Raw genomic sequence first — 18787 nt, forward strand, 5'->3', positions numbered from 1 at the left:
TTGAAAATTTGAAAGGCTTTGCTTTGTAGTTGTGGAAGATGGAGTTGGAACAGAAGATAATTTGTTCCATCTAATTTTGTATTTATAATATGTATGAGGGGCCTTTTGCCTATGATGGTTTTTTGACCTGTGGCAAACAGTGTTCCAACCCAGAGATCCAACCCAGAGATCCAACCCAGAGCAAAGGTGGATGAAGCTTGCAGGATTGTATAATCCTTGCTCGGTGTTCCTTACTCTCCCTCACACACACATAGTTCGCCCTATTTCTCTTTTTATCTCTGTATCCGCCTTTGTATCCAAGATATAGCCAGTCTAGCTGGTTTCCACCAAACCTTGGAGGCTGGAAAAACTTTGGTCCTTCAAACACTTTGGACATCAACTCTGAGAATCGTTAGCAAGCATCACCAATAAAAAGGGATTATGAGAGTTTAGATCAAAACATCAGAAAAACCAAGAGTTCTCAGCTCTCCGAATGCCCTGTAGTAGGGTCCCTCCAAATTTTAATTCTTCATTATTCTGTTTTGCTGTCTGTTTTGGGTGTGGGGTAAGAATTCTTAAAAATGTTTATTCTTTTCTCATAGGAGAATAGTAAAAAGTTAAAAATGAAGTTTCCGCCCAAAATTGCAAACCGAAAGACAAAATGTAAAACCAATAAGGGAGGGATCACGCAACCCAACATTAATGACAGTTTGGAAATCACTAAACTTGACTCGTCCATCATTTCAGAAGGAAAGATTGCTTCTGTTACACCACAAATCCAGGCATTCACATTACAGAAAGCAGCAGCAGGTGTGTGATGTATTCGTAAGAATTTGTTTAAAGTAGATTAGCTTCTAGAGAATTAAAAAATCAAGCAAGAAAGCAATAGAAATTTGCAGTTGGAATCCAGCTAAAAATAATTCCTTTTTTATCCAATTAGAATGATGCCCAAAGTCATATTAATTTCCCAAACAAAGGAAGTTTTGTGGGTGGTAGGGAAATAGTCAAAGTGTTTTCTCTTGCTGCCATTTTGGTATATATGTAAGGCAATCCATCCAATGCCTTTGAATAAAATGCAGCTTTGGCTCAAAAAGTCAGTTTGAGCCCAGATTCTCCAGTTCTCCATATCTAATCTATTAATAATCCTATATTGTCATTATAATTAAATTATAAATTTTAAAAATCTGTGGCATTTTAAATTTGTGTTCTTGAGATAAGACACCATCTTTATAGCCAGTGGGATACATATTTTTTATTTGAGGCATGTGCTTTCTTAACTTCTTTTGTTTCCTGTATATTTATTGCATTTTTCTCCTAGAAGGTTTGATGAGCCTTCTTCGTGACATGGGGAAAGGGTATTTAGCGTTGTGTTCTTACAACTGTAAAGAAGCAATTCATATACTGAGCCATTTGCCTTCTCACCACTACAATACGGGCTGGGTACTGTGCCATATTGGAAGAGCTTATTTTGAGCTTTCAGAATATATGCAGGTAAGCATAACGTGGCATGTTTTTATTTATTCTGTGTTGCTCTATTACAACAACACCCCCTTCCCCCATTTTTAGAATCAATTTCCATAGTTTACATTCTTCTTCATCTTTATCTAAGCTTAAATGGAGGGCCACCTTCATGCTCATAAGGGCTCTTGGCATTTCTTCTTTTGTAGGTCTTCTCATGCACCAGCTCATCCTCCCCAACCCCCAATAACAGGCTTGCCCAGCAAACAAGTGCCATAACTCTATGCCTTTTTGGAGTTGATGTGGTCAATCTAAGGGATAACTTCATGTGAAACAATTCTCTTCTATGAAAGGAAATCTTTACTTATAGTTTTTGGAGTGATTGAACATTCTTATTGTGCTCAATGAGACATGTATCTTTTGCTGCGTACACAACTGGAGGGTTCATTTTCCTTAACTTTCCTTTACAATTATAATACCATAATATTGCATCTGCTTGTAAGTAATGTGGGACAGATTCTTGCTTCTTGAAACAGATGTTTGAGGTTCCATCACTTCCCACTTTATATACTTGGAGCTTTAGTTTTAACTTTTTGTGCATTTTATTTCTCGCAGCAAAAGGCGTTACCAGTGTGCTCTAAGAAATGCCAAGCTGCAAGGTTATTTCTTGCAGTGGGCACCGAAAGCTCCGTAGCAGCTATGCAGCATCATAAAACTTGACTATATGCTTCAGCATAGGAAATGCAGATATATATATATGTGTGTGTGTGTGTGTGTGTGCGTGTGCGTGCGCGTGCATACATATACATACACACACACACATATACATATATATATATATATATATATATATATATATATATATATACACACACATATATACATACATACATACACACACACACACACATAAAATTTCTTTAGTTATGACTTGGTAAATGTGTGGGCACAGTTAGAAAGATGTTTGTAGTTCAGTAAAAGTTTGCAAATCTTGTGCAGTCCTATCCCATTGAGAAAAACAACAACAAATGCTTTTTGAGACAGAAGGTTAGTTATGAATCCTAAAAATTAAAAGACTTTGAAGGAATGACATCTCTGGAACATAAGCTAAAATCCTGTTGAGAGACCTTCAGGGTGGATAAGTGCGGAAATAGATTATAGCTAAGTGGATAATGTAATATGGTTTTTTAATCAATTTGTAAAATGCCAGTTGTTCATTTTCTTCATAGGCTGAAAGGATATTTTCCGAAGTAAGAAGGATTGAAAACTACAGAGTAGAAGGCATGGAAATCTACTCAACAACACTATGGCATTTGCAGAAGGATGTGGCACTTTCTGTTCTTTCGAAAGACTTAACAGATATGGATAAAAATTCACCAGAGGTATCATTTTGGCTATTTTAACGTGCTGCTAGTTCTTCTTTTAAAACATACTTCAACTTCTGTTTCATTCCTAAGATCTGGAAAAAAAGTCAAATTACGGTACTTTTTATTGTCTTCCAAGATCTTGGCTTTTAACTAGACACTTTAGTAGTAGATATGTAGTCCCTCCTATCCATTACTACACTGTTGCTCCAAAACCTGGGAGAAATATTGCATATCTTCTACCAGTCTGCTTTTCTTTCTTCTAGGCATGGTGTGCTGCAGGAAATTGCTTCAGTTTGCAACGAGAACACGACATTGCCATCAAATTCTTCCAGAGAGCTATTCAAGTTGATCCAAATTATGCTTATGCCTACACTCTACTTGGGCATGAATTTGTGTTGACAGAGGAACTTGAGAAAGCATTAGCCTGCTTTAGAAATGCAATTAGAATGAATCCGAGGCACTATAATGCCTGGTAAGACATATTTCTAATTAGTAAAATTAGAAAAATGAGAAGCCAGGGAATGAAGCATTCCCCAAAGCATTAGTTATAATGTTGCATAATACATGCTTCAGGAGCCTACTGTCTTCTCCAAATTCTGCTTCTATTCCTTATGTGACTTCCAGATTGCAATGATATGAATATCTCTGAAAATACAATATCTACAGAGTACTGATGTTTTCATGTCACTGCCAGGAATTTGACCTTGTACCAGTTTATGTATTTTCTAAATAATTTCTTAAGGTTTAGCATATTAAGCAAAATGCTTCAATGAATGAGATCTGTGAAAAGTTTACAAAGCATTTTGAAGGAAAACATCTCTCATCTGTTACTGACCAATTATTGCAAGTCTATAGGAATATTCAGAGTGATGCATGACATTCTCATTTTAAAATTGCTAGGTATGGATTGGGAATGATTTACTACAAACAAGAAAAATTCAGCCTTGCAGAGATGCATTTTCAGAAAGCACTACATATCAACCCTCAGAGCTCTGTCTTGTTGTGCCACATTGGAGTTGTAAGTAACTCCTACCTCCTTCTAATCCTGGGCCAAATATGGTACTCTACGCAGTCCAAATGTTCAGCACATTGTAAATTCCACTCTTTTTCAGGTTCAGCACGCCCTGAAGAAATCTGAAAAGGCTTTGGATACTCTGAACAAAGCGATTAATATTGACCCCAAGAACCCCCTCTGCAAATTCCATAGAGCCTCAGTATTATTTGCAAATGAGAAGTACAAGGTGAGCAATGAGCTGTGAAGACTGAATTATACGTTGAATCTCAGGCAGCAGCTGCTTTTTGTTATGAAGTGTCGAGTAGTTCCATTTAAATCTTTTGACGTACTCCACTGAGCTTTACTACATGTCCAATGAGATTAAATTCTTGTAGGTATAGTTTGTGAGAGCTATGGGCATATATTCTTTATCTGTTTGTGACACTCGTTGTGTCATCATCAAAGCTGCACTCCTTTAATCAAAAGAACTTGGCTTATTTAATGGTCATATCCCCAGCCATCTTTGTGCTCCTTACAGCAAGTGTTCATGATGACATACTATAACATTTGGATGTAGAGAAAAGGAATTTTAAAACAATGTTTTAATGCAAGGTGTTCTTAATTCTTATTTTCAAAAATGATGTAAAAATAATTTAGCATTTAGACTGCATTCTGAAATTAACTCAGCAACCAGGTAGTTGACGTTTTTCCAGTTGTTTGTGGGACCACCTTCCTCTTTTTTTACAACTACGCAAGCTCCCTTCTGCCTGCTATTTGTCTCTATTCCTTAACTTTCTGATATACCAATTCCTTCATTGATTTCCTTGTACTTCCTACTTACTTGCTTATCTGTTTCAAATATCTTAAGTTCTTAGACCACAAACTTTGTTTTCTAGTATTGCTTAATATTTCCGATTCAAAATGATAATGTTAAGGATTTCTCTGACAAATAGCTAGAATTGGAGAAGTGAGAATGAAAATGATGGTCTTTTTTATCAAAGAAATCAACTGTCTTTAAGGTATATGTTTTCACTATATGGCTCCATGTAATTGAACAAAATTGCTAATTGATTTTCTTCTTTTTAGTATGCTTTACAAGAACTTGAAGAACTGAAGCAGATTGTTCCCAAAGAGTCTCTTGTTTACTTCTTAATAGGAAAGGTAACAGCCAGCTTGAGAACAGTCTTCTAAGCAGTAGCTGCTAGCATGGTTTCCTTGCATTTTCTTATTTATGTAAAAGGACAGGGTTTGTTGTTGATAACTGGGTGGGTTTAGTACACTGTGTTATGCTCACTGAATATACTACACTTGGCTTCCACCATTCTGCCCATCAAGGCAAGTCTAGAGAATAACCTGCCTTCTTCCCATTGTTGCAATTACACAGCAGTCCCCACCTCTTTTCCAGAGTTGAAGTTGGGAGAAAACCCAGACTGTCCAAAATAATGTGACAAAGCAGGCCAGAGTAACAAGGCTGCTCTTTCTGTCTGCATAGGAAAAGGATATACAGTAGAGTCTCACTTATCCAAGCCTCGCTTATCCAAGCTTCTGGATTATCCAAGCCATTTTTGTAGTCAATGTTTTCAATATATCGTGATATTTTGGTGCTAAATTTGTAAATACAGTAATTACAACATAACATTACTGCGTATTGAACTACTTTTTCTGTCAAATTTGTTGTATAACATGATGTTTTGGTGCTTAATTTGTAAAATCATAACCTAATTTGATGTTTAATAGGCTTTTCCTTAATCCTTATTATCCAAGATAATCACTTATCCAAGCTTCTGCCAGCCCGTTTAGCTTGGATAAGTGAGACTCTACTGCATTATTTTATTCTGAGGCTTTGCTTGAGTACCACTACACAAACAAAAAGAGAAAGGGCTGGATATGGGGCTGGTACATACATTTGGTTCACATATAGGTAGGTATTCAGTTCATCAGGTATCCTAATCCCAAACTGTGAAGGCCTTTTAAAATTAAGCACTAGAATTTTAATTGGGCCGAGAAATAGGCTGCAACACAACATTGCTATTCAAGAAACACTTCTTTATTTAACTAATAAAGTTTCCAATTCCCTATTCTTCATCCCAGTGACCAATTGTAAGGTCACATAATCGGTTTATGAAGTAGTCGGAGACTTCTAGAGCATAGATTGCACTATGTAACACATTTTTTGTTCCTGAGATATATATTTGTCGTTTCCTACTTAGTTCTATCATAAAATATGGGGAAATTTATTAAACAGTAAAAACTTTGTTTTTGTGGCACATTCTTCAACACATTGTGCTATAGTTTTTCAATGAATATCTCATAGAGTCTCAACCAATTCAACATAGTTTATGGCAGCCACAAAAAAATGAAGTTTCTGGAGTATAACAACTTTCAAGGTATGGTAAGTCCTGCACAACTAAACAGGAAATAACACTTTCAAACCAGGAACAGAACATTTTTCAAATTTTGTTACATAGTGTAATTAAAGTTTTCCGTCTGTAATTGGAACATAACTGTTTCTTCTTTACGGCCTCTGTAAATGACACAGATGAGTTTTCACTGCTCATGTGCATTGCCTCGTGTGACTTCACAAAAGATCACTTGAAGAAATATAGTTACAGCTGAGCAGCTTGTCCTTTTAACACAAAAACCAATTCAGCCTTTAGGGCACCCTAAAATGGCTAACTAATTTCTTTAGCAAGAATGTAGTCCCATCAGGAGCAGACTGAATGCTGCTAACTTTGATAGATTACAAGCCAAACTGGGGTTGGGGGTGAGGTTACCTCAGGCTCTAGAATTCCTTAGCTGAGGAGGCTAGACTATTCCATTTCTTCTTTTTCTATTGTCTGGCAATTATGGTTTTGTTTTTTTTAAAAAAAAATCTACATAGGACTATGGCAAATAACTTGCTTGTGTAAAATACTAAACTGCATGGGTGCTTTATTAATTAAATAATTTTTATTAATGCCTGTTCTGATTGTAATGCTCTCATATTTTAGTGTATTTGTTATGATAAAGAGTCAGTATGGTATAGTAATTTGAGTGTTTGACTGGAATCCTGAGAGAGCAGAGATTGAATCTCCACTCAGCCATGGAAGCCAATAAGATAACCTTGATAAATCACATACTCTCAGACTCAGAGGAGGGAAAGCGCAAACCTCTTCTGGATGAATCTTGACAAAAAAAATCCTTATGATTAGGTCACCTCTAAGTCAAAATTGACTGGAAGGCACATAATAACAGTAATTTGGGAGAGGCAATTCTCTCAGTGCCAGCACCTTCACAATCACAACTGGTGAATTGAGGGTGGTAGAATGGCTTTCTCTTCCTTGTCCTGTCATTTCTATTGCAATAGATTTCTTGGAGTAGATTGTGAGGGCCTTTACTGCTGATTTTTATGTTTTGCCTTTCAACTGATTTATTTCAGATAGTTTTCTTTTTAAAGGTGATTTAATCACATTTTAATCATACCTTTTATAGATACTGTGTTTTCCCAAAAATAAGACAGTGTCTTATATTAATTTTGCTCCCAAAGATGCGCTAGGTTTTATTTTCAGGCGATGTCTTATTTTTTCATGAAGAAGAATTCATATTTATTGTTGAACAAAAAATGAACATTTTTATATACTGTACAGTACTTGTCATCACAAACCAGGATAACCAGACAAACTGAATCCTATCAAGAATTTCTTGTTAGAACCATTATTTCCATGTACAACAATCCATGGAACGTAGATTGTTTACCAATCCCGCATGCTCTGGTGTTCTGTTTGGCAGGCATGCTTCCAAACAAAAACTTTGCTAGGTCTTATTTTCAGGGGATGTCTTATTTTCGGGGAAACGGGGTACTTACTTGTTATGTGTCTTTAATTTTTGTAAGCTATTTTTGAATTCCAGTTTTGGAGAAAATGCAGGATATATGTTAATAGATTATTATGTATATGTAGCATATTAATATATGGTGCCTTAAGTTGAATGTTGATACACATGCTTTGGAGACAGATGATATGTAAATAAAATTAATAAAACTATCTGCAAGTAACTCTGAATATTCATATCTGGCAGAGGCAAGTGGGTCATGCTACACAAAATGTGATGTTATGTTACATGTAGTATTGACACAGATATTGATTGCTTTTGGCTAGGTTTATAAAAAGTTGGGACAGACCCATCTTGCACTGATGAACTTTTCCTGGGCAATGGACTTGGATCCCAAGGGAGCCAACAACCAGATCAAAGAGGCCATAGATAAACGGTACTTACCTGATGACGAAGAGCCTCTAACCCAAGAGGAGCAAATCAGTGAAGGTGGCCCATATGAATCAGGTTGGTTCTTGCATGTTTATTTCTGGAGCTAAGTGTGAATGTTCTTGATAACTTGAAAAATGCAATTATAACACAATACTCTGGAATCTCAGTAAGGCTGCTAATACATTCCACATTATTATTGTTGTTATTGTTGTATCCACTTTTTTTCAGACTTGAGACCCTGAAAACAATTCAGGTAAATATTATTAAAATACATAAATGAAAGAACTGCTCAAAATGTTTTTAGTTTCTCTGTCATAGAATATAGAATTGATAAAAATCGGTATGTTAGAAAAATCAGCAAGTCTTCTCCTGTAGTCTTAACCAAATAGAAGAGGCTCACTTTTCAAAACAAAGGGGAGATAGTTGACTGGCATCACCTCAGTGACATAATTTTCCATTGCTTTCCTTACCATCCTTTTCTCTGCCAGTAGTCTTTAAAATAGATGTGTAGCTACAATGTAATAGTGCAAACAATAACTCAATATAGACATTTAGACTTTGGTCATTGAAGGAGCCTGGCCGCAGCTTAGGATAAGCCAAGCAAATGTTGATTAGCACTAAAATTTGTGTGATATGTCAAGAGTTTAGATTTCCTAAAAAGTAGTGTATACTTAGTTCTTCCTCCACATTACCAAGCAACAAATGCTTAACCCACAACCAATCTGGGACACATATGACTTCTACATCTTTTATAAAGACTTGAGTTCTGCCTTCTCTGAACTTTAAAGATTATTCTCAGCCTAGTCATCCAGAAGCCGCAGTTGTTTAGCTTACATTTCCTGGTATAGCACCTATTATTTGGAGGTTATGCTATTCTATTGTTGATATCCAGCTCTCTCTTTTTCAACAACAACTATTGAGGAAACTGTAGAAATCCCATATTCCTACTTGGATGCATTGGTGGTTTGAGTGTAGGTTAACAAGTGGAAGTTCAAACACCTTGGAAGTAGAGTATAGTCTGACCTAAATGAATGGCATTGATATTTTTTCTGGAGGACCAGGTTTGTGATCCCAGAAGATTCGTAGCTGATTATTTTTTAAATCAATAGAACATGCTCTTCTCAATGAGAAAACCTTAACATAATTATTACTGGTCTGCCCTGGCAGTATCAGTAAATGATATAATGATGTCTGCTAGGATGCCTATAGAGAATTGCCATAGTACTCTTGAGCCATTCAGGGAAGTGGGATTTTAACAAGGAAAAAACCATAATATTTCATGTCCATAGTTACTACCGTACTTATGATACTGGATTGGAGCAATCAGCAACATGCTATTTGATTTCTGTGACATAAAAGTCTGCCAGAGTGTTAAACATATGTAGAGTTCATAAAACATATATCTGTTATGTAGATGTATTCATTTTTGGTGCATTTTGCCTCCCAAAGTTGGCACAGATGAGTCCCAGGCCAGCAGCATGACTGATGCAGATGACACGCAACTCCATGCAGTAGAAAGTGATGAATTTTAACCACGAAACGTGGATTCCGAACTTGAAGGTGTAACTGACAGATACTGCTGGATTCTTCCCCTCCTTTCCTGCCACAGAGACAGGAATGCTCCATCAACACCCCAGGCGCATCATTCATATTTTAATTGACACAGAATTACTGGCAGCCTATTTGGGTCATTATTTGAGCCTGGATCTTTGTTTTCATCTTTGTAAACATGAATCCTTGAGGAGGAAAGACTTTTTTTTAACCTTCCTTTTGTTGACAAACTTATCATGGAAGAAAGATTTGCAATGTGGGAGCTGGGAGATATAAGGAAGAAGCTGATGAAGCAATGTCTTGCTCTTTCCCAGAAATGTGTCTTAGTTTTGTCTCTTTCCTCTGCAGTAAGCAGAGAGCTGAATTTCTCCATTTTCACATCCTTCAGAGACAGTTGTGGACGTTCAGGATGGGAATATGTAAAAGACATTTCAGAAAACCATTAAGAGTGTAACTTAAATGTCAAAGAATGTAAATGACCTTAAAAACAACTGTTTTTCCTGTGAACAAACACATTACAGAATACATAAAGCTCACTTGTCCCTGTTTCTAGATTTGTCAACTTGCCAGGATAGAGACTTCCATAGAATAACCAGGAGTTAACTTCATCAAATTGACTTCCAAAGTATCAGTTGCTGGTATTCATAAACATGTCAAGTCAGTAATGTGTTGCTGGCTCCTTGGTAGGTGCTCTTTGTAAGTGCATCTGACGCTTGAAATGCTTATTGCAGTTGTAAACTCCTAGAGAAAATAAGTGTATAGTATTGAAAGGATGCAGTGAAATAAGTCCCTAATAACAGAATGCCAATAAGACAATGGAAGCCTTAATCCAATCAAAACCTTACAATGGAGGTGCATCCCACATCTTGTTTGCGGCAGTACCCCCTTCCAAACTATTTTGTAAAGTGTTGTCTGAATGAACAGATGCAAAAAAATTGTGCAATTATCTGTCTCCTTTTTGTTTGTTTTTTTGTTTTTTTTTTAATCCTGTAAGTTTGAGTACTTCCTCTATGATGTCTTGTAGGAATTTAGATCCAAGGAGGCTATTTCTGTGAGGAAGGAGGCAATTTTAAAGAAGCCAAAATCCTCCTTTGTAGCTCTCCTGCATCAAAGGTTAGCTGGCCTTTGTGCAGTGACCATCAAGAAAGTGTATGATAACCTTACAGTTTTAAAGAGCAAATTATGCACAATAAAATGGTTTAAATTTCACAAAACATGTATTGTGATTAGTTTCCATGTCTTCTAAATTAATTTTAGAGGACCTCATGGCCCCGAGATTTGCAAGACTTGAGAAAGTCTACTGGAAGTTTCTTGTTTGAAGGGTGACCAAAGGTTGAAGCTGACTTGACAACAAATAACAAAATAATGTGTAAGCCAATGAGGACTAATGTTGTCTAGTGGTCTGAGTATCTGACGTGGACTCCTGGAAACCAGAGATCAAATCCCTACTCAACCCTGGATACCCACTGGGTGACTTTTGGCAAGTCACACTCTATCAGCTTTAGAAGAAGGACATGGTAAATATCCAAATAATCTTGCCCAAAGCCACTTCTAGGATAGGGTCACCATAGGTTTGAGTTGGCATAAAGGTATATAACAACAGCAAAACATCAGTATCTGCTGGGGGTCGGTTCCAGGACCTGCTGTGGATATCAAAATATGTGGATATGCAAGTCCCATTATATACAGTGGCATAGTAAAATGGTGTCCATTTATGAACTGATGAACAACACAAATGTGTGTCAGAGAGAGCCTGAGGATCTGTGAAATGGCAGGAGACAGCATATTGCTTGGCATTCAGCAAAACCACTGTTTGTTTATCGGAATTTTTGGAAGAACAACATTTTCTAACTATGGTTGACTGACCCTCTGGATTAAACTTCTGTGGATAGAGGGCCAGTGTTAATAGCAAATTCAATATTCCAGTTACAGGTCAATATGGTACCATCCACACAGTAGAGGGAAGTGTTGGACAACCAGACATAATCCAGTTTCAACTGGGTGTGCTAAATGAGAATGGGATGCTATAAGACCATAGGAGGGAAACAAATGCAAAATTGTAATAAAGTATAAAGGATGGGGATGGAGCCCCCGATGGCGCAGCAGGTTAAATTGCTGAGCTGCTGAACTTGCTGACCGAAAGGCCACAGGTTCAAATCCGGGGAGTGGAGTGAGCTCCCGCTATTAGCCCCAGCTTCTGCCAACCTAGCAGTTCAAAAACATACAAGTGTGAGTAGATCAATAGGTACTGCTTCTGCAGGAAGGCAGTGGCATTCCATGCAGTCATGCTGGCCATATGACCTAGGAGGTGTCTATTGACAATGCTGGCTCTTCGGCTTAGAAATGGAGATGAGCACCAACCCCCAGAGTCGGACACGACTAGACTTAATGTCAGGGGAAACCTTTACCTTATAAGGGATGAGTGGGGCAAATACATGTTATCTTAAATTTAAAAAATATTTAATCAAAATCGAAGTGGCTGAATTCAAGCTGATAAAGCAACAGAGTCAAGTCAGGAACAAATGAAAGCCAGGGTCATAGTCCAGGGTCAGAAATGCTGGTCATCCAAAAAGAGTTGGACTTTAGGACAAGAAACAACAATGTCCACCACAACAAGATAACAGTAAGAGCCTATTTTATCCTATGATCTCAGCCGTTACTTGTTTAATGTTCTTTTCTCTGCTAATGTCAGGCCTGTGACACCCTGATCGATCTTTCCTATGCGCCAAAGGTGGGGTATGTTTAACCATTTCACTAGCCTTCTCAGCTTACTGAGGAGTGATTGCTACTATTGAAGACGAGCCTTCAGCAGAGGCTGAGCTAGGCTGGGGAAACTGCTGGGAGCTGATGACTTCCATCTGGCCCTTCTAACAACACCACTTCCTCACTTGGAACTGGTCATGACACCAACCAAAAAATTTTGCTTTCATCAGACATCACTTAAATGTACCCTCGGAAGATCCTGCCACTTGCAATTTTCCAAATTTCCCTCAAGCAGTTATCCCTTAGGTTGACTTATGAACTCTCAAATATCATTTGTTAAGACCTTAATCTAATATTTATTTCTCTTTGTAGTGGCATTGATCTCATAGTTTGTTTACGTGCAATCCATTATTATTTTTTTTAAATGTTCCCCAGGGTCACTTAAAATTAATTTTATGTATGCCATGTAACCTATGTCAAGTAAGACTATTCCAAATGCTTCCTCCAAATTTAGGGGAAATTCATCTATATTTATGCATAACGCAGCAACAAGTAAGCACTTTATTTTATTTATATAGTTAAGACAAAACAAAGTGTAATTTTGAGCACTGATCAAAATGTTATACCGTATTGCTCTATATTTAAAAGTGAAGTGGAGTATCCCATATGAATACCCCTCCCTCTTGCCGAGTGAATTTAGTGTACATCGCATAGTCTATATTTTCATATCCTGGTGGAAATTTAGTAGCTCTGTACTGACTGATTACTGCACCAGAATTTACAAAACTTCTTGGATTAATCCTTGCTCACTTTGCAGTAGTCTTTAGGTTTCAATTGTCAGAACTTAAAAGATATCTCACAAAAATCATAATGGCTCTTTGGATTTTCAGGCGTAAAAATCTGTCATCCAGCCTTTAATTAAAACAGAAACTGTTGATTATCAGTTTGAAGAATGATGATGAAATATAATATAGCAACTTATAAATAAAGACACATAAAATATATCAAACTAATAGTGATTGACATTAACTGAAAATAAAAAGGACATTTGATTTAAAATAAATATTTTTCTCACTAATTGTGAAGCTGATTGCTGCTGAATGGTTCTGATTTATTCATATTTATAGGTATGAGGTTTTGTTTACTACATCCTCCCAGCCTGTGTGTATATTTCCTTGTAACCTCACTCATCTCTTTCCTGTGGGTTAGTGAATGGGTGAGATATGGGGGTTTGCAAAAACCATGAAACTGTTCTCCTTCTTTCCAAAACCGACAATATTTATAGAAAGGAAGAAATGTATCATGGATGGGATTTTTCATATACAGTAGAGTCTCACTTATCCAACACTCGCTTATCCAACACTCTGGATTATCCAACGCATTTTTGTAGTCAATGTTTTCAATACATCGTGATATTTTGGTGCTAAATTCGTAAATACAGTAATTACTACATAGCATTACTGCGTATTGAACTACTTTTTCTGTCAAATTTGTTGTATAACATGATGTTTTGGTGCTTAATTTGTGAAATCATAACCTAATTTGATGTTTAATAGGCTTTTCCTTAATCTCTCCTTATTATTCAACATATTCACTTATCCAACGTTCCGCTGGCCTGTTTATGTTGGATACGTGAGACTCTACTGTAGTAAGATTTTTTGTGGTAAAGTAGGTTAATATTGGGAGTCCCCAGTGGCGAAGTGTGTTAAAGCGCTGAGCTGCTGAACTTGCAGACTGAAAGGTCACAGGTTCGAATCCGGGGAGCGGAATGAGCGCCCGCTGTTAGCTCCAGCTTCTGCCAACCTAGCAGTTAGAAAACATGCAAATGTGAGTAGATCAATAGGTACCACTCTGGCGGGAAGGTAATGGCGCTCCATGCAGTCATGCTGGCCACATGACCTTGGAGGTGTCTACGGGCAACGCCGGCTCTTCGGCTTAGAAATGGAGATGAGCACCAACCCTCAGAGTCGGACATGACTGGACTTAACGTCAGGGGAAACCTTTACCTAAGTTAATATTTAAAGTAATTAAAATCAACTAATGTAAACTACTAACATAATGATAGGAAAAAATGTACAAAAAATACTAAAAAAACCAAAAATAATGGCCACAAATTATTTAAATAATTTTAAATCGGGTGATGATAAGGAATCAACATTTTCTATACCTTAGTCATTAATCAAAATGTAGTCAAATCAGAAGATTAATACTTGAAAAGAAAGCTATGAAATTAAATATCAAAGTCAGAACAATCCAATTCATATTATTTCTGATTTCTATATGTGGTGGTAAAAGTTGGATAATGAGAAAAACTGACAAGAAAATAATCCCATCTGAAATGTGGGACAGCTCTCTGAATGCCACAGATTACTAAAAAGACACATTAAAGGATCCCACAACAAAGTAGCTGAGCTTTCCCTAGAAGCTAAAATTACTAAAGTTAAGCTGTCATACTTTGGTTCTATTGTTAAATGACATGACTATTAGAAAAAGCATTACTGTTCAGTAAGGCAGAAGATCGTGAGAAACTAGAACAACAACGTATATTACAGATAGATTTATTACATTAATGGCCCTGAATTTGTGTGGTATGATCTTAGTCAAGGGTTTGCCATTCACCAAGCCAACTTGATGGCAAATATTTGTCTTTTTAGTATAACAGCAATACCATTACACTACATTTCCTATATCTGGGTTTTCTTAGGATGTATAAGCATGATTGGTGATTCTGGCAAAAGCGACAGGATCCAGCAGAAGTAAATACAGTGTTTCCTCACTACTTCGCAGTTCACTTTTTGCGGATTCGCTGTTTTGCAGTTTTTCAATAACCTCTAAAAATATTATAAATCATAAAAAATTACAATTTACAGCCTAAGGAAGGGAGGAAGGAAAAGCTGAAGGGAGAGAAAAGGAGCCGAAGTGGCAATGGGAGGAGAAGGAGGCGATTTATCAACACGATTGGTTGATAAAAGACTTAAATAGTCTTCAACTACTAAAATAATGTATAAATATTAAAATAAATATAGTGTCCCTATTTCACAGATTTCCACTTATTGCGGGTAGTCCTAGAATGTAACCCCCGCGATAAGTGAGGGAATACTGTCATTTGATTTTGACAATTTTTGTCAGTTAAAATATCAAAATAAATTTAGGAAAAGCCTAAGTGTTTTATCATCAAAGCACTTTAGATTATCTTTATTAAAAATAATTCCTCTGAACTAGTAAGGAACTACCTCAAATGTGTTTAAATCACATAGCCTACAAAATATTTTAGTTCCCTCCAAAGCAGCAAAAAAGTTGAAACAATAATACGTATTATTTTTAAAATGACTCCACTTCCACAGTATGGGAACCATCATAACATTGTGTAAGTCATGTCCAGCTCAGTATTCTTGTGATATTATTCCAAATAGAAAGCTGTGTGGAGAAAGCAAGGGAAAGCAAAATAGCAAAACAAAATATGTTCTTCAAAGGTAGGCAACTTTACTTGTAACATGTTAGTTTGGGAGTTAATGACAGCTTATCTGCAATCCTCCATACCTTCTGATGCTCCACAAGATGTAGTAACAATCTTATTCCAAGGCATATCATGTATGAGGCTTAGATTTGCCTCAAGCTACCAAATACCTTGTATATTAGCAATCAACACTTTGCACATACTTAATGTGGTCTCAATGTTCAGATTCTCATTCTGTCAGAATTACAGTTACAGCACCATGGTTCCCTTATATTGATATTTTACCACTAACAGAAGGTTACTAAAATTGAACATGTTATGAGAGCTGAGTTCTTATAAAAGGATATCTGATCACAAGCAATGTTCAAGGGGCATAAGTTGAGTACTAGATGTCTCCTCATCCTCCTCACCCTCTTCATCCTTTCTGAATGGATTTTTTCTCTCTCTTCTGGACAGAGATCCAGAATGCCTGGAAAGAGACCCTAAGTAGCTTCACTTTGCAAAGTATTCATGCAGTACTCTTCCTTCAACCTCTACTATTGTGTATATCTTTATCATTTTTATTACTTATATTCGAACCAACTTGCCTAAAACTGAGCTCTTGGGGTGTAAACTCTGATGATAGTCTCGATACTGTTTAGCTACATAAGAACTGTGATCACTTTAAGTCGGTATGACTAAGATTGCTGATATTCAAACACTTTTTTCAAACCCCAGTTTTTTTTCATGTTATTCACTGTGGTACATTTGCTTTTCAATCTTCACAGCAGGTCCTTCCATGGAGAATTTGTGGAGCAATATTTCAGCATAATAATACCTGATTGCTAATCCAGAAATGATATTTGATCTTTATATTCCATTAGGAGTTCTGATAGCATTAACACTCTTAACACCTCAGAGTCTTGACTTAGCACTCTAGGTGAAAAGAGAGTATCCCCGTGGTAGAGGTGTAGTGTTATAGTTTAAGTACAAATCTTCATCAAGACAGCTTCTAAGGTAAGTCAAAATCATAATGCAGCTGTTTAGATTAATACCTATAGTTATTTGTACTTGTATGTGTTCTCTCTCTCTCTCTCTCTCTCTCTCTCTCTCTCTCACACACACACACACACACACACACACACACACACACACACACATGATTTCCAGTAATTTTTTCTTCCAACATCTAGATGAAAGACTAGACCCTAAGATGCAGTGAAGACTTCAGCTATGTTAATAGGGAGAAGGGAAACTACCCTACAGGGAAGAATTAGCAGTTTTCATAAGTAATATCAATAGTATTTAATTGTTGGGTTTCTTTTGGTGGCTGTCAATAATTTTACTGAATGGCATCATACCTGTGTTTCTTCAGCAATTGTTTTATTTCTCTTGGTGTCAAGATTCTGGAGTGGTTGCAAGAGGTCAAGTGCAATGTTCACACCCATTATAGATAGGGCTATCCCTTCTCTTAGTTACATTAACTGTGCCAGTGATATTGCTAAGATGTTGGCAGGTTTGTCATCACCTCCCCCCCCCCACCCCCGGAAAACTCTGAAATAATAAAATGCATAATTACCTGTATCTCAGGTCTCCCAACATTCATTTCCTAACATTGGATCCAAATTGTTTGGACTGGAAGAAGCAAACTTCCCCTATTCTACTTCTCAATGCAGTCCTTAAGGAAATGCTGAACTGTATATTAGGGGACCCTATTGAATAGACAGTAACATAGAAGGCCTGAGGACAATAGGAACCTCCATTGCCTCTACTTGATTTCAGGGGCCCCTCTTCCTCTTCAGGCTCTTCCTCACTAAAATCTACCCTCCAGCTAATCTGCTAAAATGTGTGTCATTTTGAAGATTTATGAAATTTTGCTTTCACTAGTCTTGTTGCATTTAATTCTGGATCCAATCTTATTATCTTACAGCCAGTGCACTTCAGTCATAAAGACCATTAGGTAGAGTGATGTATATATGTCAGGCAATAGACTTAGGACATAAGAAAAGAGCAGCAAATTGCTAGTTATTTGATTTCTGATTGTATTTTTACTGCCAGGGAGAGTGAGAGATGTGTGCGGGATGTTCTGTCTCATATGCCAAAACAATTTGGTTTTAGGAACAATGTATTTTCACACCTAAAGAAACCCAGCAATTAAATGCCATGGATATTACCCAAGGAACCTGTTCTTTTTTCCCAGTGGTCTGTCTCAAGTAGCAAAATATTTGGGGCTGACAAGTGTAAAATTTACTTTAATTCCATTCTGCAGCTTGTACCAGTTTTCTAGTCTATTATATCTGCTTTGGGCTTTATTACTGAAAGAAGGATGGCATATACATTAACAATAATAATAGGATTTTTTTCAGCATTCTTAATGGTGAAAGGGAAGAAAAGCAGTTTTTAAAATTCTGATAATTATTACACTATATCTTATACAGAAGAAACATCTCTATTAGCTGAATGCCACCTGTATGCTAAAACTGGTATATTCACCAGGTACTGCTATCTCATAATAATCAGAGTGTGGAAAGTTCTTTTTGGACTACAAGACTCACTTTATATAACCAATCCTTAAAAAAGTAATGATGACAAGCTCTGGCCATAACTTTAGCTACAGCAATGTGAAAAACATCAAACTTGTAGAATGGCTTGCCGGATGCACGAAGAGCTTCATGTCTCATCGTATTTCCCACCTTTGAATGCCAAGCAGCACATTGTATCTACATTAAATAATAATATATTTTAATCTCTTTCAGTTAAATTCCTAACTTGTTGGCCATTTTCTTCTTCATCAAGAGAATGCTGAACACCCTATATTAAAAAAAATCTTGAGTACATACATAGTGAAATTCAAGCTCTTTTAATTTCTTGCTTGACTTATAAATCACCAAGCAATCGTTATTTAAACTACGGCTGGTTTGAAAACAAAAACACAACATTCCAGCAACAACAACCCATTATTTTTCTTAGATGTACAGGTTGTACATTCCTTATCTGGAATTCCAAAATACTCCAAATTCCGAATTGTTTGCATGGGTGGCTGAGATAGTCACACCT

General features: G+C 36.7%; 1 protein-coding gene across 3 annotated transcripts in view; it reads left to right on the forward strand.

The window, feature by feature from the left end:
* cdc27 (cell division cycle 27) overlaps positions 1-10805 on the forward strand; it is a 36536-nt gene extending 25731 nt beyond the window's left edge. For 2 of the 3 annotated variants that reach the window (XM_016994556.2, XM_003222550.4), the window contains 9 exons: positions 582-789; positions 1298-1470; positions 2667-2819; positions 3068-3276; positions 3705-3822; positions 3917-4045; positions 4885-4959; positions 7935-8115; positions 9490-10805. In XM_016994556.2, coding sequence (XP_016850045.2) covers positions 582-789; positions 1298-1470; positions 2667-2819; positions 3068-3276; positions 3705-3822; positions 3917-4045; positions 4885-4959; positions 7935-8115; positions 9490-9572 — 1329 coding nt within the window. In that variant the 3' untranslated portion in view covers positions 9573-10805. The remainder of the gene's footprint in view (positions 1-581; positions 790-1297; positions 1471-2666; positions 2820-3067; positions 3277-3704; positions 3823-3916; positions 4046-4884; positions 4960-7934; positions 8116-9489) is intronic. The other variant, XM_008113316.3, reaches the window with a different exon arrangement.
* Positions 10806-18787: the final 7982 nt, after the last annotated feature.

Source organism: Anolis carolinensis, chromosome 6, assembly GCF_035594765.1.
Source record: "Anolis carolinensis isolate JA03-04 chromosome 6, rAnoCar3.1.pri, whole genome shotgun sequence".
Lineage (NCBI taxonomy): Eukaryota > Metazoa > Chordata > Lepidosauria > Squamata > Dactyloidae > Anolis > Anolis carolinensis.